The sequence below is a fragment of the Labrus bergylta genome, chromosome 14, assembly GCF_963930695.1.
Source record: "Labrus bergylta chromosome 14, fLabBer1.1, whole genome shotgun sequence".
Taxonomy (NCBI): domain Eukaryota; kingdom Metazoa; phylum Chordata; class Actinopteri; order Labriformes; family Labridae; genus Labrus; species Labrus bergylta.
In genome coordinates, this window is record NC_089208.1 from 18,263,449 (window position 1) to 18,290,176 (window position 26,728).

The 26,728-nt window shown below is 39.4% G+C and overlaps 4 protein-coding genes across 7 annotated transcripts; 2 read left to right on the forward strand and 2 right to left on the reverse strand.

The window, feature by feature from the left end:
- The first annotated feature begins 276 nt into the window (after nucleotides 1-276).
- Nucleotides 277-3,704, forward strand: cfap298 (cilia and flagella associated protein 298). Of its 3 annotated transcripts, none has more exons than XM_020639873.3 (8): nucleotides 277-357; nucleotides 622-782; nucleotides 995-1,162; nucleotides 2,371-2,438; nucleotides 2,557-2,715; nucleotides 2,890-3,021; nucleotides 3,136-3,231; nucleotides 3,336-3,704. In XM_020639873.3, the coding sequence occupies exons 2-8, from the start codon at nucleotides 644-646 to the stop codon at nucleotides 3,444-3,446; spliced, it is 873 nt and encodes a 290-aa protein (XP_020495529.2). In that variant the 5' UTR covers nucleotides 277-357; nucleotides 622-643; the 3' UTR covers nucleotides 3,447-3,704. The 3 variants fall into 3 exon arrangements, with proteins under 3 accessions (XP_020495529.2, XP_020495528.2, XP_065819183.1); XM_020639872.3 differs by having other exon boundaries at nucleotides 322-417; XM_065963111.1 differs by lacking the exon at nucleotides 277-357 and having other exon boundaries at nucleotides 446-782.
- On the reverse strand, nucleotides 3,233-11,266 carry eva1c (eva-1 homolog C (C. elegans)). Its single transcript, XM_020639869.3, has 8 exons — nucleotides 10,750-11,266; nucleotides 9,467-9,660; nucleotides 8,911-9,034; nucleotides 8,041-8,193; nucleotides 7,007-7,150; nucleotides 6,219-6,296; nucleotides 6,034-6,138; nucleotides 3,233-5,950 (listed from the first exon to the last, which is right to left on the reverse strand). The coding sequence occupies exons 1-8, from the start codon at nucleotides 10,862-10,864 to the stop codon at nucleotides 5,580-5,582; spliced, it is 1,284 nt and encodes a 427-aa protein (XP_020495525.2). The 5' UTR covers nucleotides 10,865-11,266; the 3' UTR covers nucleotides 3,233-5,579.
- Nucleotides 11,267-13,882: 2,616 nt separating this feature from the next.
- Nucleotides 13,883-17,266, reverse strand: haus1 (HAUS augmin-like complex, subunit 1). Its single transcript, XM_020639886.3, has 9 exons — nucleotides 17,127-17,266; nucleotides 16,869-17,043; nucleotides 16,152-16,287; nucleotides 15,926-16,060; nucleotides 15,699-15,822; nucleotides 14,874-14,939; nucleotides 14,709-14,780; nucleotides 14,487-14,534; nucleotides 13,883-14,017 (listed from the first exon to the last, which is right to left on the reverse strand). The coding sequence occupies exons 1-9, from the start codon at nucleotides 17,145-17,147 to the stop codon at nucleotides 13,973-13,975; spliced, it is 822 nt and encodes a 273-aa protein (XP_020495542.2). The 5' UTR covers nucleotides 17,148-17,266; the 3' UTR covers nucleotides 13,883-13,972.
- A 1,984-nt stretch (nucleotides 17,267-19,250) lies between these two features.
- mis18a (MIS18 kinetochore protein A) lies at nucleotides 19,251-26,274 on the forward strand. Of its 2 annotated transcripts, none has more exons than XM_065963306.1 (5): nucleotides 19,251-19,550; nucleotides 19,786-19,861; nucleotides 20,648-20,770; nucleotides 21,825-21,927; nucleotides 25,342-26,274. In XM_065963306.1, the coding sequence occupies exons 1-5, from the start codon at nucleotides 19,316-19,318 to the stop codon at nucleotides 25,420-25,422; spliced, it is 618 nt and encodes a 205-aa protein (XP_065819378.1). In that variant the 5' UTR covers nucleotides 19,251-19,315; the 3' UTR covers nucleotides 25,423-26,274. The 2 variants fall into 2 exon arrangements, with proteins under 2 accessions (XP_065819378.1, XP_020495538.2); XM_020639882.3 differs by having other exon boundaries at nucleotides 19,786-19,852.
- The last annotated feature ends 454 nt before the right edge of the window (nucleotides 26,275-26,728 follow it).

Sequence of the window (26,728 nt, forward strand, 5' to 3'; positions counted from 1 at the left end):
CCCTATATTAATTTAACTCTCAATTGTAATTATAATACAAGACAGGTTCAAATTTAAATTGCTTAAAAAAAGACACTCACAGCTCATCCTTTTTTTATACCTCGATTTTTGTCTGTAGTAATTTGCAAACAGAATTTGGATAACATTTTTTAACAACAACAAAAATATTACACTTTTTTTTTTAATTCATCCCCTTTGGCAAAACAGGGGTAACTTAAAAAACAATCTTCAACTTTCCTGTAAGTTGTGTTACCATCATGTACCAGTAGAGGGCAGTGTGTATTCATGTAATTTGAGACAACGATCACAAGAAGAAGAATTCCCCCCCCCATTGAATCCTCATGGAAGGTTTAGCTGGTAATGTCTTTTAGTAGTGTAATGTATTTACCGTATTGTGCTTGTCGTTTCGCTGAACAGGTAAGCGTCACAATCCTCGTGTCTACAGGTCAGCGTTGTGTTTCTGGAAGCGTCCACACACGACTGTTGCTATGGTTACGCTGTGTTACCCTAGAGACCCTTAGCCGCTTTGGAAACACGGACATGTTTTTTGTTGTTGTTGTTGTTGCGTGATTACTTATCAAACAAATCGCTTTAAACTCTCGTCTTTTCCTCTCTTTTAAGAGTTGAACAAAGCGGCTTGAAGATGGTGCAGCTGCATGTGAAGCGTGGAGATGAAAGTCAGTTTCTCTTCAACACCACGGTGGACGCGACTGTTGAGACTGTGATCCAACAAATTACAGCTGTTTACAACGGGAGACTCAAAGTGGACAGGATATGTTCAGGTGACACATGTGCTTTGTTTACAATCTGGGAAAGAATGAGAAGTGGTATTTGGCTGCCCTTGTACTTCTTGGCTATTATTTTTTTGGTTTAAAGAAGCCTCTTCTGTTGATCTTCATATTCTTTACTTATCCACCTGTGGTCTAATAGAAACATATTTCAGTCCAGTACCAAAGACTGACACTGACCTGTCTGTATTTTGATGTACCCTCAGAGATCCCGGAGCTTGCAGACCATGGCATCATACTGCCAACTAATATGCAGGGGCTGACAGAGGAGCAGATTGTGGACCTGAAACTGAAGGACGAATGGGAAGACACGTGCGTGCCCAGTGGAGGGCCAGTATTCAAGATGGATGAAGTTGGAAGGAGGAACGGACATGGTGAGACTATATGACTATTAACTGAAAGCTACAATTCTACAATTCACTTAGCAGACGCTTTTATCCAAAGCGAAGTACATCAGAGAGTAAGTACAACACAAGCGAGGATCTAGAAAAAAAAAAAGGGAACAGTGTCAGTAAGAGCAAACGATCAGCTTTGAGTCTGATTGGACACACAGGTGCTGACAGGAAGTGACCAGAGGCAAAGCACAACATCGACGGCAGTTCTTGAGAGCTCTAATCAATATAGAAACCATCTTATAAGTCGTCGTTATCAAACAAAAACAATCGTCACAACCGTCATCATCATCCATGATATGGAGACCAGCATCATTAAGTGAGTAGGTATTCATGAAAGAGCTGGGTCTTTAGCTTTTTCTTAAAGATGCTTATAAAGAAAGCTACACAGTTTAACAGTGGAACTAATCGAGATTCACATCCCTGTTTAATAAAGGCTTTTTATACGACATCAGAGTGCCTCAGACTTTCAGTTTAGACTGCCTTTCCACACTTCAAACAAACAGACAGTCAACTTTATGACAGTCAAAGTTATTTTGACTTCTGTCCCCTGTTCTTAAACAGCACCTGATTCCTCTACATTTTTTCTTTTTGACCCAGTGCAGCACTCACTTCTACCTTTTTTCCTAATCTGGATTCACATTCTAAAATGTTTATGACTTACTGCAGCACTAGTGTGGGTTAAGTTTAGGTGGTAATGAATGGGTTTAGCTTTAAACTTCTAAATGTCAAGCAATCAATCAGTCTTTATTTGTATGCCACCAATTCACAACAAATGCTTTCTCAAGACATTTTATAAAAGAGCCGGCAAAAGACTGTACTGTTCGTTATAAAGACCCAACATGAATCCATCCTGAGCACAGCACTAATCAACATTTAGCAAAGTTACAGTGGCAAGGAAAAACTCGATGAACAAAAATGTGACATGATTTATATCACTCCTACGTGTGATAGGAATTTTCTTCTGTGACTTTGAAATTCTGCAATCATTTCCATTCAACCGTTTATTTCCATTGATTCTGTAATAATTGTGTAAATAATGGCAATGTTAATGATTATTAATTGTTTTTATCTCTGCTCTGTAAGGTGACCTTGAGAGTTTTGAAAGGCGCCTTTAAATAAAATATATTATTATTATTATTATAAAAAAGTCTTAAAATAAAGAAATAATTCTCCTTAATTTCTAACAGCTCCAAATGATAAAATGAAGCAAGTGTTAATGAAGACAGTCGAGGAAGCAAAGGCTCTGATATCCAAGGTGAGTGTTAGAGTTAATACTTAAATATATATATATATACAAAAATATAACAAAATATATTTTGGTTCACCAAGCTTCAATACTTTGGATTATTGTCTGTCTTTCCCTTTTCTTTTAGAAACAAGTCCAAGCTAATGTTTGTGTCACTAAAGAGATGATTAAAGAAGCCCTGGATCAGCTAAGGGGTGCAGTTATGATTGTTTATCCTATGGGACTGCCCCCTCATGACCCTATCAGGATGGAGTTTGAGAACCAGGAAGACCTTACAGGAACACAGGTACACACATAGACACACATTCTAGCCACTAGCTAAGGGGATATGTGAAGTTAGTTTGTGGTCAGTATTGCTTGATATATTTGGAGGTGAAGCTGTCTTCTTGATAATCTTTCTTTCCTTTTTCCTCCTTTCATTCCTGTGCATCTGCTCTTTCCATCTGTCTCCATACCTCAGGCATCCCTGCAGGTGATCACAGAGGACGAGTGCCAGCTCTGGTGGGCTGCCAAAGAGATCCAGAGAGGGAAGAAACTGCAGGACTACATAGGAAAAAATGAAAAGACCAAACTTGTGGTTAAAATCCAAAAGGTGAGCGCCATATCATGTGTGTACACCTGGAGTATAGGGCAAGCAGTGCATTTGTTTTAAGATTACGTTAGCCTTGAAAAAAAGTTACAATCCATTTGTTTCTGTTCTCAATAGAAAGGACAGGGGGCACCAGGGAGAGAACCTCTGGTCAACGATGAGCAGCATAAACAGATGATGATGCATTTCTACAGGAGGCAGGAAGAGCTTAAGGTAAGGAAACACCAAGAACATTTAATATAAAGTAGCCACACACATTCAAAATACTGCTCCTGCTTGTATTAAATGCGCCTCTCCTCCTGGTTACATTTTGTCAGAAACTGGAGGAGGCAGACGATGACACCTACATGGACTCAGAGTGGTCGGACAGACAGGCTCTCAAAAAGCAGTTTCAAGGCCTCACCAACATCAAATGGGGACCAAGATAAAGGAAACTCTAATTCTGGTTTTTATTTGAGGTCTTCAAGAGAATATAATGTACAGCCAATGTGTTTATATGCCTTGTTTCTCCACTTACATCCCAAAAATCTGAATAAAGTATAGGGACAAATAATATGACACGACAGCTATTACAGATTTATTTTAACTTGAATGGGATTTCTGTATTCCTTTACAGATACTTTTTACTCTTTTTTTAAAACTAATTTAAGCTATAAATCCAAAATTAAATTGGTGTTCGATCCTGAGTTACTGTGTTTTTAAGTGTGTTCTAAAACGTGTTGACATTCAGTGTAGCCCGGGAGGTAGTGACTCAGCTGGAACACAGTGTAACATCCATCGGAGTGCAGGGACAAGGATGCTACACCTTTCCTCTCTTTGTCTCCAATCATTGACACACACGCTCCTCTTAAAGTCAGGATGTTGCCACAAAGTGCTATGGTTGTTCCAGCTCATTTTTCCAGCCTTAAATCACTGGAGGGTTGAAATGTGAGCGCACATTAACGGAGCCAATTCAGTAATTCAGAGGTGCAGCCGGGTTTAAGGAACACTTTACACCAAAAAAAAACATCCTGTACGCAAGGACATGTAGATCCCAAGAATAATATCACCTTTAATACATTCACTTCAGGTGTTTTTTTAAAGAGACATGTATCAGTTATGGCATGAGGAAATATTGTTGTACCTGGTACAAACCACTGCCATTTTTTTATACCATAACAAACCATTACAAACTACAGGGAGCTGGAGAGGAGAGCCAACACAGTGTTTCATGGTCACTTTTGAGCTTTAGTAACAGATACAATTCCTTCTTCCATTCTTTGGTTTACTGCTGGAGCTGCTTTGTGATCCATTGGTGAATCAGAGGAGCAGTGTTCTTAAATTTCATTAATGTGTCATCCCCTGGTAGTTCCAAAGGTTGGCTTATTTCTGAATGAGTCAGCAACAAAAACAGATCATTTAAGTATCTGGATAGATCGCCGTCTGTCAAAAATCCTTTGAGAGAAATGAATAGATTTTGTTTTAAATATCTCTTTCCTGCCACTTCCATTGTGTCGGATCAATTTCTTAAACTCTCTGCTGAACTGTTTACTCAATCATAGGTTTATTGATGACAGTGTAGCCAACTTACTTCCAGTTATTTATTTATTTTTTACTTCCTGTCATTCTTCCCAATAAAAAGAAGCCAGCAGGCTGCTGGGCCTTTTTCCATCGCGCGTCCTTTCCTTCTTGAATAACCTCCCCACTGACATCAAACAGCCTTTCAGTTAATGTCGTATTCTCTCATAACTTACACTTTGTACCTGATGATCCTCTTATCTCTCGTTTTACCCTGACTTCTCTGTGCTGGACCTCTGCTCTGTCCTGGGAAGTCTCATTTTCATTCAGATACTTTGGATCCTTGTTGTGTTCGCTTTCTCTGCTGCCTTGCCACTGCGGCTCAGGTCTTGTGTGTTTGGTTTGGAAGTTGCTTGTCAAACTGAAAGAGCCATGTATGTCAAATAGTCTTATCATCCTGATTATCCACACTGTAATTTTACTTTGTTGGACTATTCTGAACACAAAACATCTACTGCTTGTCGAGCCTAAAAGAGGAAGTTCTTTCAGCCAGTTCTCAGCCTTTTTAATGTCAGAGGATTTGTGGGGGAATTTTTCCTCCAAAAAGCTTCTCAAAGGGAAGGGATTGGCCTAAAGTTTAGGCCCTAAACTGTACAGATTGAAAAGCTCTTGACAATAAAAAATGAAGTATCATTTTATTTACTTCAAGTAACTTCTGTCAAAACAAGTGATTTTATCCTTTTTTAACAGTTTTTTGACCAACAATCTGAGCTTGTTTGTCAATGTGAATACATAGAACCATTTAAAACATTCAGGATGTAAATGGAAACCCATTTGACAGTTTTAAACTCTGTTGACCCTTTAAAAAAATGGCTGGCATTGCAGTTTCACCTGAACATTCAATTATTTACAAACAGCACTCTAAAACAGCAGTACACATAACCAACTGCGTATTAATGCCCCCAAATATTTGTTTTACACTATATAATCTGAGGCTGGGAGCTGCTGCAGAATCCTGAATAAATCCTGAAGGTGCTGAAGAGAATCCACACACCCCAGTTTAATTAACACGAGCTGCCGTTCAGATATGAATTCATCCATATTTCCTGCATGATCATCTCCCTGCGGTCAATCCTCTCTGCACGATCGGCCGCCTCGCTCACATACGTCACTTCCTCCCAGCACTGTATCGCCTTCCTTTCTGCAGCCGAGACCAAAGAGCTTTCTGTTCCCTCTTCATCGTCGTCCTCCGTATCATCCTCATCATTGTCCTCCTCCTGGCACTCAGCAGCCTGGTTACAGGACTTGGGTGCGAGTCTGCGATCTCTGATCCGGCTCCTCCTGCAGGTTACTCTTACTGACACAGCCAGCAGTGTGAGCAGAAGGCCGACGCACACGCTGGAGGTGAAGAGCAGCGCCGCCATTTCTGGATGCTCTGTGTAGGAAATGAAAGCAGGAGGTGTATGAAACGAGGATTGGGCGTGCATTCGTAGGTGCATACATGTGAATAATGTTTACCTTTGATGTAGGCATAGGTCATGAGAGAGTTGCTCATCATAGCTCCTGAGTTTTCTGGCCTTCTCGACCGTTTGGGGAAAGGTTCCGTTATCGCCGTAGGAGAAGCTGTTGAGAAAATGTAAATTATGAGAGAGTTTAGACGACACCAAAAACCTGGAGCTGCAACAGACGGCTTCAGATTGTACCTTTGTCAGTGACTGCAGTAGTAGATGAGGTGGGGCTGAATATGTGAGGGTCTGCTTCCCTTAGTAGCGTCTGTGATACTATTGGAATAAAGATAAAGTCAGTCGTTAGATTACAGACAATTAATCCGGCACTCAAATGTTGTCAAACAGTTGAGAAAGTTTCTAAAGCTTGGACCATAGACGGAGCATGTTCATGAGAGTCTTACACGGATCCAAGGAATCTACAGTCAGTCAATCACCAGGACGCTACCTCCCACATTCAGATCTCTGCCAAATCTAGGCTGACAATGGAAGACATTCTCAAATTTGTAATTCTTTCTGTTCCAATTGTGTTGATAACCGGTCTACAAGGCTAACACAGAATGTTTTGCACTAAATGGGGCCAACAGAGCCGGTCAGGAGAATTTTATCAACACACGCCTGAAGTCAGATTTCCAAACTTTGATACATGAACATTGTTGCTGCATGACCTCACTGGCATCGGTGCCAACCATAGGAAGTGTACCAGGATGTGAACCTCAACCCACAAATCCGAGCTCACAGCCTGTTATTCCCCTGCCACTGTGTTGTCGGGATTGATTTGATTAGATCAGCTGATGGCTCAGATCCGCTGATTAATAACACACAGTAGGAAACGACAAAGAATTCTCTGAAGGATATGCCACATAATTAATGAGGCAAAAACAAAAACAGACATGACGTGAGCTAATCCTTAATGTTTAGCCTGTTCCTATTTTGGAACCTCGCTCTGATTTATCTTGTGAATGAGGAAGCAGAAAGAGTCTTACCACAAGAATAAACCACGCTGAGGTACTTCCTGGTTCCTGGAAAGCAGGGGTCCCGGAACGTCTGGTTGCTGACAGCAACAGAACACTTGTGTTTGCTGTAGCAGGACTTGGATACCAAGTGCACGGCCTCGTGGTTCAGGCACTCTGTAGGGAGAAGTGAAGAGCCAGTTGGTAATAATTACTTAACATTTGGGTTAAGCTCACTGATCCAGCTGCAGCAGTGGAACAAAAGATTCAGTGTTGTGCACGAGTTTGGTTATAGGTAGGTTTGTAAACATTTTTAATAGTGTATCATTCTAAAACCATTTTTGTCCACATGGAATCTTGCCTTTGTGCCGGGCTATTTGTATAGGCCTTTATTTCACAGCAGACATAGCAGTCATACCAGGAGGAAAATAACAGGTGTATTCAATAACATTGCAGATGGCTTAGACAGAGCTAAAAGGAATGCAGCCATTATTAATGTAATTAGTTACACCTGTGATTTTGCTGCTTTGGACTTGTCAAAATACATTCTGCGACGAGAGATTACTGTACACCACAGCATGCAAATTCTCTTTAAGTGAGGCTATAGTTGCTCATAAATACACTTATTTCTATTGTAAAGCAAAACATCACAGTAAATGTACAAGTATGAGATCATATTGATGTTTCCTTGTCACAGCTTCATTAAAAACTTCAATTTGAACTCTTAAATAGAACATAACTAGCTTATACAGTGTATCATACAAGAAATAGGGAAGTGATTTTTGGACACAGCTTCATTACTCAGAGTTCTCCTAACAGGGCTCTCTTCTTAAGAATTTCCTGCATAACCCCACTCCGAAAAAAAACATAACTGAAGCACAGATGCTGCTCATAAAATAGTTATTATTATTCTAAGTTATTAGCCTTTTTTTATTTCGACATATTAAAACGAGAAGTTGTAATATGTAGAAACTCTGTGAATCGGTGTCTCAACACATTGTATTGTAAAGGGAAAACATCTGTGAGTTACCACCTCATGAGAATACAGCATAATCCTGTTGACTCACCAAACGGGGGTGGTCTTGTCAGGTGTGAGGGGCAGGTGTCAGTCTGACCCAGACTTCTCCCGTAGACAGCTGCATAGATGATCAGAACCTTGGGGGGCTTACAGCGAAGGACCATGGTCTCTCGGTCACACACCACATGTCTTTTGTGTTCAGCTGAGGGAAGGGGGGGGGGGGGGGGGGGGAAATCAGGATAAAGATTTTAAGGGGATGATGTCATCATGTCAATGGGAAACTCAAAGGTAAGGATACAGTCAAAGAGGGGAGATTTTAAAGACTGATTTCATTTCTGTCCACTCCTGGTGGTGCTGCCCTGCTTGTGATCTGGACTCATTAGCTGAATCCTGCAAGTTGATTGTGGTTGTAATTGATATGTGCTTCTCTGTTTACATGGGGATTGTTGTTTGTGTTAATTGTTTTTACAGGTTGATGCTACTGTGGAGGCAGCTAATAGGTGCAGCACTTCAATCTCCAAGGGGGACAATCCAGTGCATTGCATCGGATCATGTTGTATCACATTGTATTGCATTTATTTTTTTTATTAATTTTATTTTGATCCCCATTAGCCACTACATAAGTAGCATCTACTCTTCCTGGGGTCCACAACATCATCAAAATGCAATGCATCATATCATATCGTATTGCATTTTGCTGTATTATATCTGATCAGATTGTACTGTATGAGTCAGTGTCGTGTCATATTTGTACTGTATTGTATCATATTGTATGTTTGTGTATAGTTCTGTCGTTATTTAACTATTGAAAGTGTGAAACAAATAATGACGGAGTGGAGGCTGACTGAGAGGGGATATGGCAGCAGAAAAAGATTGTGAGCAGGTAAGGGCTTCACTGAAAATGAGCAGCGTGACTCACTTGGTTTACACTTGTAGTCCACATGGAGGTATTTGGAAGTGCCAGGGCAGGGGTCCTTCCCAAACAGCAGGTGGTTGACAGGCAGCTGACAATCTCTGTGACTCTGACACTCTGACAACAGCTTCTGAACAGGAAGCACCAGACAGACTCAGCATTTACCAGTTTCGAGACAAACACAACCAAATCAGAAGCAAAAAAAAAAGAAAAAGGATCAGGCACAAATACTCATAGCACCCCAATACTCATAGCACTTTTACACTACATGTGTTTCTCTCTTTCAACGTGTCTTTCAAGTTCCGAGCGGTTTTAACTCCCATTCATACACAATCACGCGCAGCTGGCTGTGCCATCAGGAGTCACTTGGGGTGAGATGTCCTTTCCTATTGTGCTTTGACTTGTAGACTGCAGGAGTTGGGTTCAAACCACCAACCTTTCATTTGACTGATAACTAACGAGAGAGATCGTTTGATCACTTAAATCCACTAAAACCGCCCACCTTTACCAATCAGACCCGGTGAAAGTGTAATGTGCTGTGTACTGCAGAATCAAAATGCACCTGTAGGGTGGTAAAAGCAGAGCAGCTGTGGTTGTGGACTCTGTGCGGAGGGTCTGCTCTGCACAGCCGCGCCTCGCCGCTCCCGTAAAACGCAGTCTGGATGGAGATGGTGGAGTGACGAGGACAGTGGAGTCGCAGAGGCTGTCCGTCACACGCCTGAGCAGAGTGGCTCGTGATGATCCTGGACAGGTAGTCTGTTACACAAAAAAACATTTATTAGTCATAAATACGGAGAAGGGACATGCTTTAGCATTTCTGGATCTTGAACCAATACTACAGACTAAAACTCTGGCCTTGGTCCCTGATATTTGAACCTTCTTTTGATCTGTTAGATAGTTAGTTAGTAGGTTATAGAAGTGCTTTGTAGCTTAAGCACTGCTTCTATCCACTATAAAACCAATGGGACCAACACAATTCGCTTCCTGGGTGTCCGCTATTGCTTGCAGGATTAGTAAAAGAATAACAGCGTCAGCGATGAAAACATGTTGAAAAAAGGATTTTGATTTTGAAGAGTCTAAGAAAGTAATTTCTTCTTTTAGTCTTTTGCGTCTGTGGTTTCAGATTATGTTTGTTTGGCCTCTTTGCAGCTCTTGTCTCATGTTGCTTTGAAACTCTCCCATCAAAGTGCTGACTGCCAAACCTTTTTCCTGGGTGGCAATCTCTGCCAACTGGCATTCAACTTTGCACAGTCTACTTGTGTGTAGATGTGATGAAGTTACTTCTGGATCAAAGGCTCTTTTTTTTTTTTTCTTTTGGGGGGGGGGGGTGTTTGCAAAATCTGTCCCATAGAAAATCACACAGAAGTGATAGAAATAGATTTGAAGGACAGTTTTCGTAGATGTTTCTCTAAATAAATAAAAAATAGTGAGAATAGCTTGTCTTAAAGTCACTAAGTTAAGGGATTGGTGCAATTCTCTACAACATCATGTTTTCTCCACATGTTCTTCATTCTTTAAACGATGTCCAGATGACGTAATGTTGTAAAGACACATTTTAAAAACTGTCTTTGGGTCAAATTGCTGAAATTTTAGGAACACCAGCAGTGTGAAAAACAGACAACACTTTAACCATCTTAACCATTACACCGCACATTTACACATTTATTGCACTCCCCCGTTGTAGCTTTTTACACCACTTTAAAGAATGCAGCCGCATACCAAACCTAAAAACCCCCCAAAAAACTATAGCCTAACTTTGAGGGCTCCTAGGGACAAACCCTGATTCACCCTCTCCTCCTTTCCACTGCTTCATCACCACCACCATCATCATCATCATCATCTTACTTGAAAAGTCAGCCAGTCCATTCATGCGTCTGGTCCACAGCAGTAAAGTCAGGTAGAAGAGGCTCTGGCTCCACTCTAGTCCAGGATAAGGACGTGTCCGGCTCATGACTCGCATCCCCTGTCTCTGAGATCATATTCAAGACAGCTAAAACTCACTGAAGGCTGCAGGACTTCATTCAAAGAAAAAAAAAAAAAAAAACACACACAGACAGAAAGGTGAAATGCCTCAAGGTGTGTCTTCTTCTGGCACCGCTTAGCCTAATCCATCTGTCCTCCTTTGCAAAAAAAAAAAGAAAATATCACCCAGAGAGCCCCTGTCCACGGCAGTGAGGACCACAGAGGAAGGTTGGAAAATAGCAGCTGCGCAACAAGTTGTTGAAAAGTGACACACGAGCTGATTTCATCCGGTGTATGGTGATCTCTCTTTGACTTTGTTGCTGCTCAACTCCGCAGATTCATGAATAAAACGCATGTGGAAACTGAAAGCGTCTTACAGTAACAGCTGAGTGCGTATTATGGGGTGGGCGTGGCTGATAAAACTATTTTAAAGGGAACGGGCGGGTGGGGGGGGGGGGGGGGGGGGGGGGCTGAATGGGGTATGACGCAGTGGCAGGACCATTTTCTCACCCATGAGGCACATGTTTACCTTTTGGATTGTGAGAAACTGTTCCTTTTGTGTGAGTTATTTGCTCTCTGTTTTACGTTACTGCCTCTGCTTTACTTCCCACCACTATAAACAGGCAGGTTGTATGTATTTTTAAATTTTTATTTGTATTATATTCGCATTGTCTTTTTTAAAAAAAAGCTCCTCTGAGGAGTTTAAGCTGGTGATGAAACTGACCGAAATGAATGCTGATGCCTATATTTAATACATACAGCAAGATCAACATCAGGCGAGGCAATAAACAGCACTCTTCAGAAACTTGTACATTTCCCACAGCAGACATTCATTTCTGAGCCACACAATAGACCTTTAAAATAAAGAAGTGTGAGAGGTTTCTTCATGTCAGAAAAGACTTCTTCCGTGCAAACTACAACTTGCGGCAGAGATGTAAATAGTGCTGCTTTGTCCACAGAGTTTGCCAAAAGTGACTGAACATGATTCCTATTCCACTCATGAGCTTTAATTTGCTGTTACCCTGTAGGGACTATGGATGCAAATGAGCATTCTGGCATGTTTACATCTTCAATTTTTATGCAGATGGTTATCAACATCCTCTCCCACTATAAAAAAAAAAAAATGTGTAAATAAATGAAAGTTCTCGTTAATAATTGTTTTATTTTGTAACATATAAGAGGTAGAGGTAGTCAATAATTACCAATGATGTCATTTCTTATTTCTCTTACTTTAAACTTTGGTCAGAATTGGGTTGCTCAACCTTCAGTTGTTGTTCTGAGTTCTAGCTTATTTGTAAGGGATATTAATAACTGTGTTTGTACTAAAACTGTTGTTATTGTTGGTGAGATTTTTTTTAGTGGCTTCTCAAAAAAAAAAAAAAATGAGAAGCCACTCAACCACTTTGGTAGATCAGTGTTTTTTTTTTTTTTCAGCCAACAAAGATCAAGTTTCAAGTGAACGATATTTGAATTCTGTTTCTTTTCATAAACTGTCCATGCCCTCACCGTGGGGCCTTTGAATGAATCAGGGGGCCTACTGGGTAAACTGCTCCCCGGCCCACATCCATGACCCACTCCATGGTAACCAGTCAATCGACATGTCAGACAGCAGAGCAGACCTACAACAGTCAAACTGACAGAGACTCTGGGGGTCTCCGTGCTTAGCTCCAAATCAGAGGGGGGGGGGGCACTAAGTGGCAAGAGGGAGGAACTTAGGGGTGATATTTTGCATACAAACTGGACAACAGGCCCCCTAGTTGTTTCCATTCTCTGCATTTTAGCTGAAGGAACCCAGGGAGTGGCTCTAAACCCCCTTTCATGTGCTGTTATCCCTCCAAAGCCTGTGGAATTTTGTTGTCAAACACAAAAAAATGTTTTTAAGAAAAGATTCAACCATGTAGGTGAAAAAGCAATAGTTGCCCTTTGGAGGTGTACTCGATTCATGCATAAAGATATGGTGAGAAAATGTCTGAAATGAGTAGGTGTGAAAGCAAGAATATTAGGTTTTTAAACAAACCTAAAGGAACAACTTTCTGGAGAGTAAAGACAGTAAAGACAAAGCCATGTCTTTAAGAATTCATCCAAATTCAAGTATTATGATAAAAAAAAAAAAAGGGTGAGAAAAGATAATCTAAAACATGTCGTATTTTCTTTTGAAATATTCTACTCAGACGCCGTTCAAGTAAAACCTCGTCTGTGTTTGTGCAGACAGAGGGTTTACATGTTGGGCGGACAGAGTCGATTAAAGGAGAATTCTCCCATGACTTGCTGATTGTTTAAATTGGGATCACGAGCCCTCAATCCGAAAGCGCTGACTCTAAAGTCAAGACAAAACATTTGATTAGTGTTCATGATGTGATGTAACAAACAGGAAGAGGAGGAGAGCAACTGAAGAGGTCCAAACCAGGGAGGAAAGATTATTTCCAATTTCTACTGTAAGGCTTTTTGTAATTATTAAAGGTTTTTTTAAGCACAAATAGTTGATTGAATACAAATACCAGTTAGGCTGCTGTACTAATTTGGAGCATTTTAATTCTCAGCAGTTTTAAGCAGGTTATGAAACAGACTAGATCAATATTGAGGCCTCTTTATTTATTAGTAAAGCAAATGAGACCATCAGGATAATAATTTACTATTTTCTGTATAGTTGGTGACAGCATTGTGAAGCAGTCTTTTTCCTAATTTACCTCAACAAAGATTGCTGATTGATACTTTTGACTTGGCAGGGTGAGATATTTTGAGGGGAGGGGGGGGGGGGCGCCAACATAACAAAACCAAAAGTTGCTCACAGGTGCTTTAAAAGAGTCTCCATCGTTTAGAACTTCGGTTTGTGTCGATTTTGGCGCCCCCTTGTGGAAAGACAATGATGTGGGGGTTTTTAATCAATCAGGATCTAAATAGAAACACTGCTTGTTCCTGTGAACGCAGCAATTCCTCGTACAGATTCATTAAAATAATTAAAAATAATAAAAAGTGACTTAATTGTCAGATAATGATATGGCGAAGTAGTCACGAAGAAGTAGAAAGTTTTTATTATTTTTCAGATTAAGAAAAAAAATATACAGAAAAGAATCAATCAGGAAAGATTTCAACGGGACCAACAGCTTCACTTGAAATTCACATTCATCTCAAGTTCTGAGTCAATTGCAGCCTGCAATTAAGAAAACAAATGAGTTTTTAATAAGAAAGGGAGCAACTAAAGTTCATCACATCCTCTCGTCTTTGTGTGTGTGTGTGTGTGTGTGTGTGTGTGTGTGTGTGTGTGTGTGTGTGTGTGTGTGTGTGTGTGTGTGTGTGTGTGTGTGTGTGTGTGTGTGTGTGTGTGTGTGTGTGTGTGTTTGTGTGTAAATATATGTTTGTTGTTGTTTGGTCCTGTCTGTCTGCTCTAGTGGGAATAGGTGTGTGTGTTGTATGGGATGCTGCAGGGTCCTTTTATAATATATATATATAAAAATGTGTTTTGTATTTTAGATTTGCTTCTGAATTGATTTTTTTTTTTACGTGATCGTTTGTATATTTTTGTCTCCTATAAAGCATATTGAGTTTACCTTTGTATGAAATGTGCTATACAGATAAAATGCAATTGAATCTCTCATTGAACAAGACATCTCAATACTTACCAATTCTCTTTTTGCTTCCTCTATTTTCACTTGAGCAAGAGAGGGGCTCTGTGACGGTTTGGAAGATAATTAAATTAGTAATAATTAATTTAGCTGAAAACACAAACAGAAACTTAAAGATGTTCAGTAGATAAGTTAAATATATAATGACACTAAAACAAGGGACGTGAGAGTGATTTTGGCAGGTGAGTTAATAAAATCACAAAAAAAACAAAAACATACCGGGCTTAAGTCCATATAAGGCTCCAGTTTCTTTTGCAAAGGGATTACTTCCTGTTTCAGCGCAGTGACTTCCTACAGGGAGCAAAATGAGACGACACATTTCAGACCCTGAAAAGAGACGTTTTAGGTTTTCATTGGAGTCGCATGTGTAACAGCTGAAGTTACCTCTGAGAGCTGCACAATAGCCTGGTGTGTGAGGGACTTGTCCATGTTCCTGGATTGAAGTTGAGCCTGCAGGAAAGATTTTTTTTTTTTTTTTTAAAAGGGTGAAACATCAGAAGAGGCCAACATGACAGAGCTCTGTTCTTCTCCTGACAATAATATAGAGGGTGTTAACTGTTGGCCCTGTCTGCAGCTTCAGCTCTGTGCCCTTCACCTAAGGCAGCAACATGATGCCCGGCGTTGCCCGCACAAGGTCAAACTACACTTTGTCTTTATTAAAGCTCGTCTGAAGAGCTTTTAACTAATCATGAAACAGACTACATTTAATACTGATAGTTCTTTAAGCAAACTAGACCATCAGTGACCAGATTTATTATTTCTATATAGTTATGATTGTCTGTAATCACCGCCACCAAGAAAGAAAAAAAAAGGACTTTATATTTTCCTCAGTTAAGATTGATGCTGAGTAATATGCTTCACTGTTAAATGAAGGTAGGCATCAAAAAAAGTACTTATGCATGTGCAGGCCAACATCAGCAAAGAGATAAACTTTTCCATTTCATCCACAGATTTCACCAAAATAAATACAAAAAAGTTCCTCGCAGTAGCTTTAATTACAACTGTTGAGTACTTTATAGTTTTAGTTAAGTTTTGCTCCTATTAAGAGATATTTATTTCCCAACAAAAAAAGGGAAACAAAAAAAACCTCCAGAGCATCGATGAAAAAAAGAGCTTACTCTTAAATTATTTAGGCATTAGCACCTTAATTCATAACTTCATTTACACATTACAGCTTGACACAGACACGTGTTTGACTTCACAATGTACCTCTGCCTTCTCCCGTCTGTGGCTAAGCTCTTTAGCCTTTGCTGCGACAAAGTCCATGTTGAGGAGTCTCTCCTCTGCTTTGGCGCTCTCCACTGCCTGAGATTTGACCGTTTTGTTGATATCCCTGAAAATGATTTAAAACAAACACTTGTTAGAAATAAAATGTGACGTAGGCGTCAGCCAATGAAATAGTTGTTGCAACATGCTCGTTTCATCAACGCCCGTACTCTTGTAAGTTGCTCCGCAGCACCAGAGTAGCACCAAGTCTCTTCCTGAGGGCTTTGAGTTCTCTCTCAAGTCTTCTGTTTGACTTCTCGGCTTCCAGAAGTTCGTTGGTGTGGTTGTTCACTGCTGGCATAAAGCTAGACAAAACAGATTGATAAAGGAAACTGGTGACAAGAAAGAATTTAAATAGTAAGAGAAATCAGACTTCAACTGTGCATGACAGTGTACCTGCCCAGTGATGTGTCTCTGACTCCAAGCACCATGGCAGTGTCCACTAAAGCAGACACGTAGTCAGACGTGGACTTTGACAAGCTTCCACAGGACAGACCAACGGCTTGTAGAAGAACATCCCGGACATGAGCGTCTACATAGAACACAGAAAGTTGAGTGCTGTGAAAATGCTTTTCGACACAATACTGTCTTACACTTTACTAATCTGCATTCAGTAAGTGACTGATGAATGTGTGTTAGTAATTTGAGTGTTTATTGCACGGCCTTGCGGAACAGTCTTTACATTTCACTGCACATCTGTATGAGCATGTGACAAATACAAATTTTGAATCTTGAACGAAGACACACTGCACCAGGCTTGGAAGGGGATAGGGGGAGAGATGGGATGGGAGAGATGGGATAAGATGCAGGAAGAGGGATAGGGAGCAAGGGGGTGGGGGGAGGCAGACCGTCCATCAACAATCCGGGGGGGGGGGGGGGGGGGGGGGGGGGGGGGGGGTTGTTCTGACATTACATCTACATTACATCTACATTACATCTACATTACATTATATTACATTACATCTACATTACATTACATTACATTACATTACATTACATCTACATTACATTATATTACATTACATCTACATTACATTACATTACATTATATTACATTACATCTACATTACATTATATTACATTACATCTACATTACATTACATCTGCTCTTACCGTCAGCCTGATACTCAGCTGTTTTCTGTTTGAGGTCTTCAATGAGGAGAGCTGTGTCACTGCACCGGGCTTCACTGGACTGTGCCAGCTGGTACAGTATGTCCACTGTTCTGGTGTTGACCTCAAAGTGTGGCACTGGCTGATCTCCAAACACTGAGCTGAGCCAGCTGTTCACCTGCAGAGAGACATCAACAACCAGTTCAACTAAAAGTCAGCAGGAGTCGTTTCATAACATTGTTAAACATAAATGAACATTACCTTGTTGATCTTTTCACACATGGCGAACAGAAAGGGCAGAGAAAAACCACACAACAACAACAAGCCACTCAAAACGTCCAGGGGATACAACAAACTACAGGTTTTGTTTCCTTGTTTGGCGCCTTCAAAATTAATCGATTGACTTCCGGGTTACTAGCCAATACAAAAAAAAAGACGGAGCCTATTGTAAATTAGTAATATTTTGTAATAACGAGGATTTAAAATTTAAAAATGAAAAATAATGTGACAAAAAACTTGTGATCATTTGAATTAAAAAAAAATTGGGTGAGGATGGGTAATGTAAATTTGAAAACGTTCAGCGCCTGTGTGGTGAGAAAGTATTTCCAGTTCACGTCGGCTTTAAGCTCCCAAAGATGGTAATCAGATCAAGATTGTTCTCCTCTCGTTTAACAGAAAATAGGAAATAGGAAAGTACTTTATTGATCCCCAGAGGGGAAATTCGGGCGTTACAGCAGCACAGACAAGAAAGCTCAAAAATACACATTAAACAGAATAGAAAATAAAAAAAATAAAAAAAAATAAAAATAAAAAAATAAAAAAAATAAAAATAAAAACAGGGGGTGTATACAGTACAAAATGAATGATGAAGTTAACTGGGGGGAATTGAGAATTGAGACAGTATTTGCAGAGAATGAGATAAAGATAAAGTGACAAGTGATTAAAGTGACTTGGTGTGATAAATAAATAGCAGCAGTAATGTAAACAACAGAGAAGAGAGGCAGTGTTGTACCACAGTAATGCTGAGTGCAGTTATGTAATATAAAATGCTCAGAGAAGAAAGTCTTCTCTAACTAAGTTTTCATTTATTTATGTTTTTGTTTGTTTTTTCGCTACTCCCCACTAAATTCCGCACTTTAATGCATTAAGCTGCCAGGAACACATTTCACACCTTTCTAACACACTACTACTAAAAATCATTGCTTGACTCTCATCTCATTTAAATGTATTTTTTTTTGTCTGTATTGTCGCTCTGTATCTTTGCATGTTTTGCTGTTTGTATCTATTTTTCTTTGTCTTTGTTTGTTTGTTCTCGCTTTAGTTGTCATCTCTATATATTCTTGTTTCATTTTGTTCACCTTATCACCAATAAAAAATAAGTTTAAAAAAAAAGAGAAGAAAGTCTGAAACTCTTAGAAAAAAACACAACTAAATAAATGAAGAGATAATCAGATGTTTTCTGATAAAATGTAAATTTAGCATTGATTTTATTTGACACAGCAGAGAAACAGAAAACATTTGCTCATTCTTGCAAGAGCTTTATATCTTATCTATCAATGGTAAATAATAATAATCATTTTCATTAATGTACATTAGGTTTTTGTGTCCTCTGCATAAATGTGTTGGTATGAATGACATGACAATATAGTCAGTGGTTATAATTGTTCAATATAACCACTATAATAATAGGTTCTGGAGTTCACTGTGTTGGCCAATTTAAATAACATGATAAGAGATTTACGCAAAAATATGAAGGTCCTATGGTTTTCTGAGATTAGTGTTTAACCAGTCTATGGTTTTAACAAAAGAATATCCACACACTGGTTTCTAACACATTTGGTTTAGCATGTAACAATAAATATAATTTAGACTTCGTTCTCGGTGGTTTGCTAACATGCTTAACAATACATTTATGAAACTATATTACTATCAGATTTAACCATAGAATGTAAATTTAACATCTGTGGTACACACATAATAATAATAATAATAATAATAATAACTTTATTTATATATAGCACCTTTTAAAAACACAGGTTTACAAAGTGCTTTGACAAACAGCAAAAACAAGAACAAAGCAAACTAAACCAAACACAGAAGAACATGAACAACAGTAAAAATATAACAGATGCAAAATACTAAAAATAATTAAATACAATTCAACAGAAAAGAACCCAAAGTGCACGATACCCAACAGACATATACAACCCGACCATCACAAGAACCATTACAAGAACACATATAATACAAACAATTAAAAACATCCTTCAGTACAAACAAAATATTATCAAACATGCAGAAAAAAAAAAGTTGTATCTAAGATTTTCTCTAATAAACGAAAGCGGAAGTACACAGCATTTCAATCTTGGGTCGTCTGAATACTTCAAATCTCTACGTCACTGTCAAGCAACCCGCGTAGGTTTGAAACTTCTTGTTTTGAAAAGCTAAACATGGCGGCGAGAGAAACCCCCATAAAACATCGACATAAGAATGTAAACGCAACATTTGAAACGTCCAGTATAGACTCGACCGCCGTCGAAGAGAAATTGTTTGGCCATGTGGAGGAGGACGAGGACGTTGACGACGGACCCATGGTGTTCATCTGCGGGAAGTGCAAGCTGCCTGTTGGGGATTCACTGTCCTGGGATGGAAGTGAGGACGGTCAAAACCAAATAAGACTGAAGCGTAAGTCCGGCTTTTAAATTGTCAACTTCTCCTGAACTATTCAGAGTTAAGATTTACATTTACATGCTATCCGTAATTTATCTCCGTTTCTGTATTCAGCAAGGGAAAAAAAACCAAACAAAAGTGTTATTAAAATGATGCATTTAAATGCTCTTGGAAAAAGTTGGGAATTGACAGCTTTTGAAGTGTACTCATAGTCAATCCTGCTGACATGTTTGTGTTGTTTTGTCTTTAGGGGTCACCGACAACGTCATAGTTGGAAAGGACAATCGCCTGCTTGAAGTTGGCAAACGATCTGCCTGGTATGGATGGTCTGTGTCCAAGTAGATCATCAAGTGTACGATTTGTGTTCTCAAGAAAAAGTACCATTACAATAATGTCGAAAACTTCTGATACAGTAATATCAGTCAGATTTACTCACGGTCATTTAAATTAAACGCAGCAGTAGTGCCCCAACCAGAGATGTTATAATGTATATAATAGTATAATATCATTAAAACTCGTGTTTGAACTTAAAAGCAAGTGTTCATATTAAAGGTAAAAATGTATTCCAGGACATCACTTTGAAAAACTGTAACCATTACAGCCCTGCCCCAATCACCTGGGCTTCATGTGACCAAATGATTACACTTAATTTGTCGTCCCTAATTTTTCTTCCACAATTTAACCGACAGTCTCCATCAAAACTATGATAAACTCACATTTTGCTCCCTTTATGTGTGTTAATGGAGTAAGCAAAAATATTATTATTACATTTTTATGTTATTTACTCCAGTACCCCACAAACATCCACTTAAACATTAATAATAAATATGAAGTGGAATTTCCACCTAACCATGTCAACAAGAACTAAAAAGGTATAAGCTTAGGAAAAGTAGAATTTATTGTAAAGCTGTTTGATTGCATTCAATGTCAGAGGTGTTCTCGATGTTGTGGTTGGTCACTGTATATTTTTAGTTAGCCATTACTGCTATTTTGGAGTTTAGATAGAAGTGTCAAACGTGTTGTTTTGAATGAAAACTCTCCTGTCATTTTTGTATATGTACTTGTATGAAACATGTTCACTGCCTGAACTTTCTACATTTTTCCCTCCACAGTCTCGTTGTTGATCTTGTCTGTCGAGGCTGCCGCTCTGTGCTTGGCATGGTTTATTCATCGACGCCGAAGAACATGGACCACAAGAGATTCACATTCTGTCTCAATGTAGCAGACATCGACAGGTGTGTTTACAGCTACGGATTACCAGAAGAAGTGTGTTAAAGTATGCTTTACATTTCTTTTCTTTTCTGAAGGACGTGTGCTCATAAAAAGACGACTGTATTATGGAAGAAATGTTGGAGACCTACAAAATGTGTTTGACACGATACATCTCATGCATGTGCTCATTCACTCGAAGCAGCTCTGTGGATTACATGAGAAGTTTCCCACACTAACATGTTCCCCTTTTTAATTGAAGTAAGATTTCCTGTATTTTGTCCCAAAACACAAAAACATACGCCCACATTTATAAAGATATATTTTTAAAAATGTAGTGTAAAGTACATCAGCATGATGCAAAATAATAACCCTACAGAAAGGGCATCTAGTTTAAAACTGAGAGCAGCATTTCATTGACACACCATGGATTGTGGCGTTCAGAGAGTCTAAATGTGCTTTACCCATGTAGTGTTCACGGTTTGCAATTTATATTGAATTGTATCAGTTGCACAGCAGGTGTTAATTAGGATTCCCCGTCTGTACAGAATTAGACAAATATTCAGGCTATTACATTTTAGCATCAGATCCATAACAATAAACTCGTCTCCAGCAGTTAGTGCTTTAGTTCCAAGATCCAACACAAGTCAGGATCGCATCACCAGCTCACTCTGACAAGCATTAATCCCAGTGCCGGCTTAAAACATCAGCTATGGTCCGAGATCATTTTTTTCATATGAACACTAAAATCTGATATCATATCAGGACAAACAACCTCAGTTATGCACTTCTAGCAGACTTTCACATGATGGATGGATAAACTTGCAATCACTGATTTAACTGCTCTGTTCATTTCCGTTGTGCCCCCCCCCCACCCCCCCTTTCTGTTCTGTTTGTTGTTTTTGTATTTCTGTTGGTTGTGTTTCTGTTGTCTGATACCCCATTAATCTTATGTGTTGATACTTTAAATATTTTCCTGTATAATAATAATAATAATAATAATACAAATAATAAATGAAGTGAAATTAAATTAAATCTACATTTAACATCCTAATACCTTACTGTGATTTTATCTTTCAGTTATGTGCTTGGCTCTGCAAACCAGATGTTGGCAGCAGAGGGCCCCAAAGAGCAACCGGTATCACTGGAGTACAGAGACATTGTTGAACAACAACTGACAGAGGTAATTTATTGCTGCTGCTTTTCTTTGTCTGTTTGTTCCTCACAGTGTATTACTTTAAGATTAAATTCTGGCTTCCCGTGACCATAATTTATTCTAGTCACAGTTCTACGGCTCATTAGTGTACCCATGACTGTATCTCAAGATTAAGGTAAAGTTAAGTCCTTACATTTTCACAGGTGTAGAAACAATTCAGAGAAAACATCCCCAGCTGTAGCAGGAGAGAGTATTCTGTGTGTTGCATTGTCTCACTCACAGTGCTCTCACATTGCTTGGGAGCAGCTCTCTCATTGATTACCAATGCACAGGTTGTTCTTGTGATGACATCAGCTCAGTGCTGGGAAGCCCTCTCTCCTGTGACGGTCAGACGTTTGTATCAGACATTACCTCATCTCTCCATGTCATACACTGCAAGGTTATTTATTTTTCATTTCATTTCAGGTTAGAATAAAATGCAGAAGTTTCTCTTCTTAAAGTTTCAGTTTAAACATTTAAAGAAATTCATTGTTTTCTGTTTTACATCTCCTCTTGTTTTTCACATTAACATTATTATTTATAAAAACATTTATTTATTTTTTAAATAATTTTTTAATGAATTACTGCAAAACTGTAGGGATGCTTAAAGTTCTTCTTAATCACCCTTTGTTTAAAAATCCATAACATTTCCAGGTTGGCCAGTAGGTGGTGATAGTGTGATAGCACACTCTTGCACCAAGGACAATAGATGTGCTGGGAGCATGTTGAGGAATCTTTGTGAGAGAAAAACATGTTTTGATGATGAAGTGTCTTTGTGGCTATAGCTGGATGTATGTATGGCATTTACTTTTATTTGGCAGTGATTTGTGAATCTCCTGCAGACCACAACTGATCCATTATACAATGAGATGTTTGGTATGCAACAATATATTTCAGAAGTACACAGCTGTTAAAACAAAGAAGAAAAACAAGATATGCACGTGAGCAACAGAACATTGTGAACACAAGTGCGCTATCAGGTCTTTGTGCAGACTTCATATCAGTGTTTGAGTTAGTTTATACCATGTCATTATAATTTATATGACTTAGAAACTGTCCAAGTGACAGACAGACAAATCATACAAACAGGTTGTTATCTTTACTCCTCGACCTCTCTACAATGTCCCACGAAAACAAAAAGCGTTTATCTCAGACCCTGAAGCTCACGTTTCTACTCTAATAAAGTTCCCACACATGTCTGTCGAACAAAGGGCGTGTTAGGGCAATGTATCAATGTAACAAATAGGCTTACCTCTCATTGGCTGATATGTAGGTTAATAATTAAATCAACCTCAACACTGGCATTGTTTAAGCTCTGTTTTGAAGAATAATCTGATATAAGCTGCACACTAATATTTTAAAATTTGACTGGTGGTCTCGTTCATGGTTGATCATTGGCATATTGTGACAAGATTACAAAAACTGATCACTAGGTCACATTTTAAAGTCAGTGTTTTCTTTATTACATGTCTGTTTGCTTGAATCCCTGTCGCGCCTGATTGAACTTCTTTGCATCAGCTTTGTGTTTGACTCTGAGCCCAAAGCTTACGCTGTCAATTTTCCCCTGCAAAATCAGGGCTCGCCAGCAACAGTGGCCACTTGCCAGGTTGCCATTGGAAACCATCTTGAGAAATTGGCAAACAATGAATTTCCTTTGGTTGCCATATGTTCCAAATACTTAATGATATATAAAACAGTGATATCTGTCACTCCTGAGCTTTTACCTATTCTTTGCATCTATTCATTTCACTGTCACAGGCTCATGTATATTTGAGTATATGTACCATTATTTACTCCAAATATAAGGTGAGTGAAAATGGCAACCACATTTTCAGTTCATCAATCATATGCTAATGTCTGGTGACGATATGGCAGCCACTTTTAAACTTTTTTGTTAAGGCCTGAAAACTTAATGTTACCTTGAGGCTGCAAGTGTAAATATGTCAGAAAAAGTCAAACAGACATCAAAATACTTTTTTTTTCTTCTTAGATGCAGATGACTGTCTTCCTGTCAGGTCCTGCTCAATGTTTCTGCCTGTAGAAACAATGTTCTTTCACCAGTAGCCTGCCTTTAGTGGATTCAGCAGGGTCTCTCTTTATTACATCATAGAGAGAAATATCTAGACCTGTGTAAGTGTCGTGAGATAACTTTAATGATGACTTGACAGTTTTTAAAGAAAGATGGATTTAGCAACAAGTATCAAAGCTCTTCATCGGACAGTTTCTGGTTTACATCGCAGTGCTTTGCTCAATTCAAACTTGTATACATTATGTGTTCACATTTGAGTACTTCTGAATAGTTTGGCTGCATTGTTGATAAGTAGATGAATGAATCACTGAACAATAGAAATTGAATTAGAAACTATTTTGGTCCTTATTTTAGAAATGTTGTCCTCGAGTAAAGGATAGCTGCCCCCTGTTGAAATGATTAAGTGAAAATCTATGGATATTAGGAATATACGAGGATGTTTCTTTGTTGGAGACAGTTTACAGACTTATTAAAGCTCCTGTGTGGAACTTTATGTTTGTGTTAATTTTGGTGACTCCCTGGGCACAGAGTACTTTTTTGTTGATTCTGTCCTGTACATGTGTGTGTTGTGTGTAATAACACAAATCTCAGGTGTTATTAAAAGAAAAACTATAAATAGAAACCGTTCAGGTTTAGAAGGTTTGTTTTGTTTTCCTCAAAAAAGGCATCAGTATTAAATTCAGTCAGTTTCATAACCAGCTAAAAACTCATCACAGGAGCTTTAATAATTTGAGAAATACTTGTTGATTCTGTTGTAATGAGACAAAAAGCTTGTGTTAAATAAGGAAAATGTATTTTTTTTTTAATAGAAAGACACATATTCTTCAAAGTAAGGTATCCAAAAAGTTGTTTTTATGTGTGGTTCAAATTAGGGATCATCCCCTGTATAAATATTTCAAATGGTACTCAGCCCCACACTCGAGAGGTTTCTTTGTCCTCAGCTTTACTGGATCTGACGGAGGTGCTTGTCACCCTGCCGCCATAGTTAATGTATTCTGTCTGTCTGTCTGTCTGACCGACTGGCAGACACTTGTTTGGGTGTTTCATCCTGTACACTCACTGACCTGTCTCTCCCGCCCCTCCCACTCCCACTCTCTCTCTCTGCCCCCTTCATACCCATCCATCCCTGACCACTGCCCCTCTGGGTTTCGTCATTCCCCCTCCGCCCCCCTCCCTTTTTCCAATTACCTCTACTCCTCCTTTCTTTCCTCCTTGCTGCATCCTGCTGCTCCCTTCATTTCCCACCTGTCCATTTTCCACTTCCCTGTTCTTGCTCCTCCAATCCTCCCTTTCCGTCCTCACTTTTGGCTCTATTTTATGCCCTTTCTGCACTTGCTGTTCATCTTCCTGACCTCCCCTCCCCTCCCTCTTAGATGAAAATGCTGGTGTTGTCCATGGCTCAGAGGCTGGAGGAGATCGAAGTTGGCCTCCAGGATGGATGTGATCAGGCATGACAGTGATGGGCTGTCAACTTGTCAGGGACGGTGCTTCGTCCAGGTGTCCCAACAGGAGGGTTTAACGTTCTCGTCCTCATCTCTGCCTTTACCCTAATTCTTCCTCGTCTGGTTTTCATCTCAGACACATTCCCTCAGTTACAGGTTTTGTCCAATCCTACCTGCACACACACTCACACACTCATACACACACTCCCAGCTTCCACTCCGCTTTGTCCTGATTACCGATGGTGAAACAAAGAGCGCCTGCACTTGTAATCAATCATGTTGTCAGCTCGGCTCCTGTGGCTCGTGGCGCCATCTTCTCTGTGTGTGTTGGCGCAGGGTGAATGTGGGCTATGAGCAGAATGTTTATTTGTGCGGGAATTCATCAGGAAGGCTGCAGACTCAGCACAATGCTGTATTGATCGGGGCACTCAAGGCCACACACACACACACACACACACACACACACTCTACCACACATTTACACGCACACATTTACACCCGCATTGTTTCTTTGTTCACTTCCTCAAGCATGGAGCCTTGAGGGATTGATACATTTATGCCTTTCGTTGCCTTGTTGTGACCAAACGTGAGCTGCATTTCAACAAAATGTAACAAAAAAAGAAACCACCAAATACTGTAAGGCATCACAGTAAGGGCACAGTATTGCATCATATTTCATTGAGGTAGCCTGGTATCTGTTTTTAACAAATATTGGCAAACTTTTTTTTCGAAAATTAGCATATATTTACATTTAAACATTATAACTACAGTGTCTTGTTTGTTTTCATCATTGTTTTGCGTCTTCATTGTTATAAAAGCTGTTTTTGTGTAATAAAGTTTCCAACTGATTGAAGGTTAAATAAATGAATTGTGTCTGTACTTTGTCAGCTTTAAACAAAGCATTAAGCCACTTTAAACAGTCCGGATAATCTCTTTAAATGTTTTCTTTTGCTTTGACTTGGTGCTGTGAGACTGTTTGGGATCAGAAGCTGATCCGGCTTTCTAATTACAAGTCTTTCTTGGATTTAGGAGGTAAAAAAGCAAGTTCAACATCTTTGCTGCTTTGGGGAGGGGGTGCTTATATATTAAGTGTTTATTTACCAACTGACCTCTAATGTGCCTAGCAACACTTTCTACCAAGGCGGGAAATCCGCTCCATGCTGTACCGCTTGCCCTCCCTCATCCACGAGGTTTCATCAGCCGCACACAGAACAACAACAGTTAGAAACGGCCAACCAGCACGCTGTATCCAAGGGCAGGTTGCGATGGCAACTGAGAGCACGTGCTATGCTGAGTGCCTGTTGCCATCTCGTCATCG

Excerpts from the sequence above, each read along its gene's own strand:
- mis18a (XM_065963306.1), top strand. The coding sequence starts at position 19,316 with ATGGCGGCGAGAGAAACCCCCATAAAACATCGACATAAGAATGTAAAC. Across the intron at positions 19,551-19,785 it reads AAACCAAATAAGACTGAAGC|GGGTCACCGACAACGTCATA; the intron begins GTAAGTCCGGCT and ends TTTTGTCTTTAG. Across the intron at positions 20,771-21,824 it reads AATGTAGCAGACATCGACAG|TTATGTGCTTGGCTCTGCAA; the intron begins GTGTGTTTACAG and ends TTTATCTTTCAG.
- cfap298 (XM_020639873.3), top strand. The coding sequence starts at position 644 with ATGGTGCAGCTGCATGTGAAGCGTGGAGATGAAAGTCAGTTTCTCTTC. Across the intron at positions 783-994 it reads AGTGGACAGGATATGTTCAG|AGATCCCGGAGCTTGCAGAC; the intron begins GTGACACATGTG and ends ATGTACCCTCAG. Across the intron at positions 3,022-3,135 it reads TTGTGGTTAAAATCCAAAAG|AAAGGACAGGGGGCACCAGG; the intron begins GTGAGCGCCATA and ends TGTTCTCAATAG.
- eva1c (XM_020639869.3), bottom strand. The coding sequence starts at position 10,864 with ATGCGAGTCATGAGCCGGACACGTCCTTATCCTGGACTAGAGTGGAGC. Across the intron at positions 6,139-6,218 it reads TACTGCAGTCACTGACAAAG|CTTCTCCTACGGCGATAACG; the intron begins GTACAATCTGAA and ends TTTTCTCAACAG. Across the intron at positions 5,951-6,033 it reads GACCTATGCCTACATCAAAG|AGCATCCAGAAATGGCGGCG; the intron begins GTAAACATTATT and ends TTTCCTACACAG.
- haus1 (XM_020639886.3), bottom strand. The coding sequence starts at position 17,147 with ATGTGTGAAAAGATCAACAAG. Across the intron at positions 17,044-17,126 it reads TGTGTGAAAAGATCAACAAG|GTGAACAGCTGGCTCAGCTC; the intron begins GTAATGTTCATT and ends GTCTCTCTGCAG. Across the intron at positions 14,940-15,698 it reads ACAGACGGGAGAAGGCAGAG|GCTCAACTTCAATCCAGGAA; the intron begins GTACATTGTGAA and ends TCTTTCCTGCAG.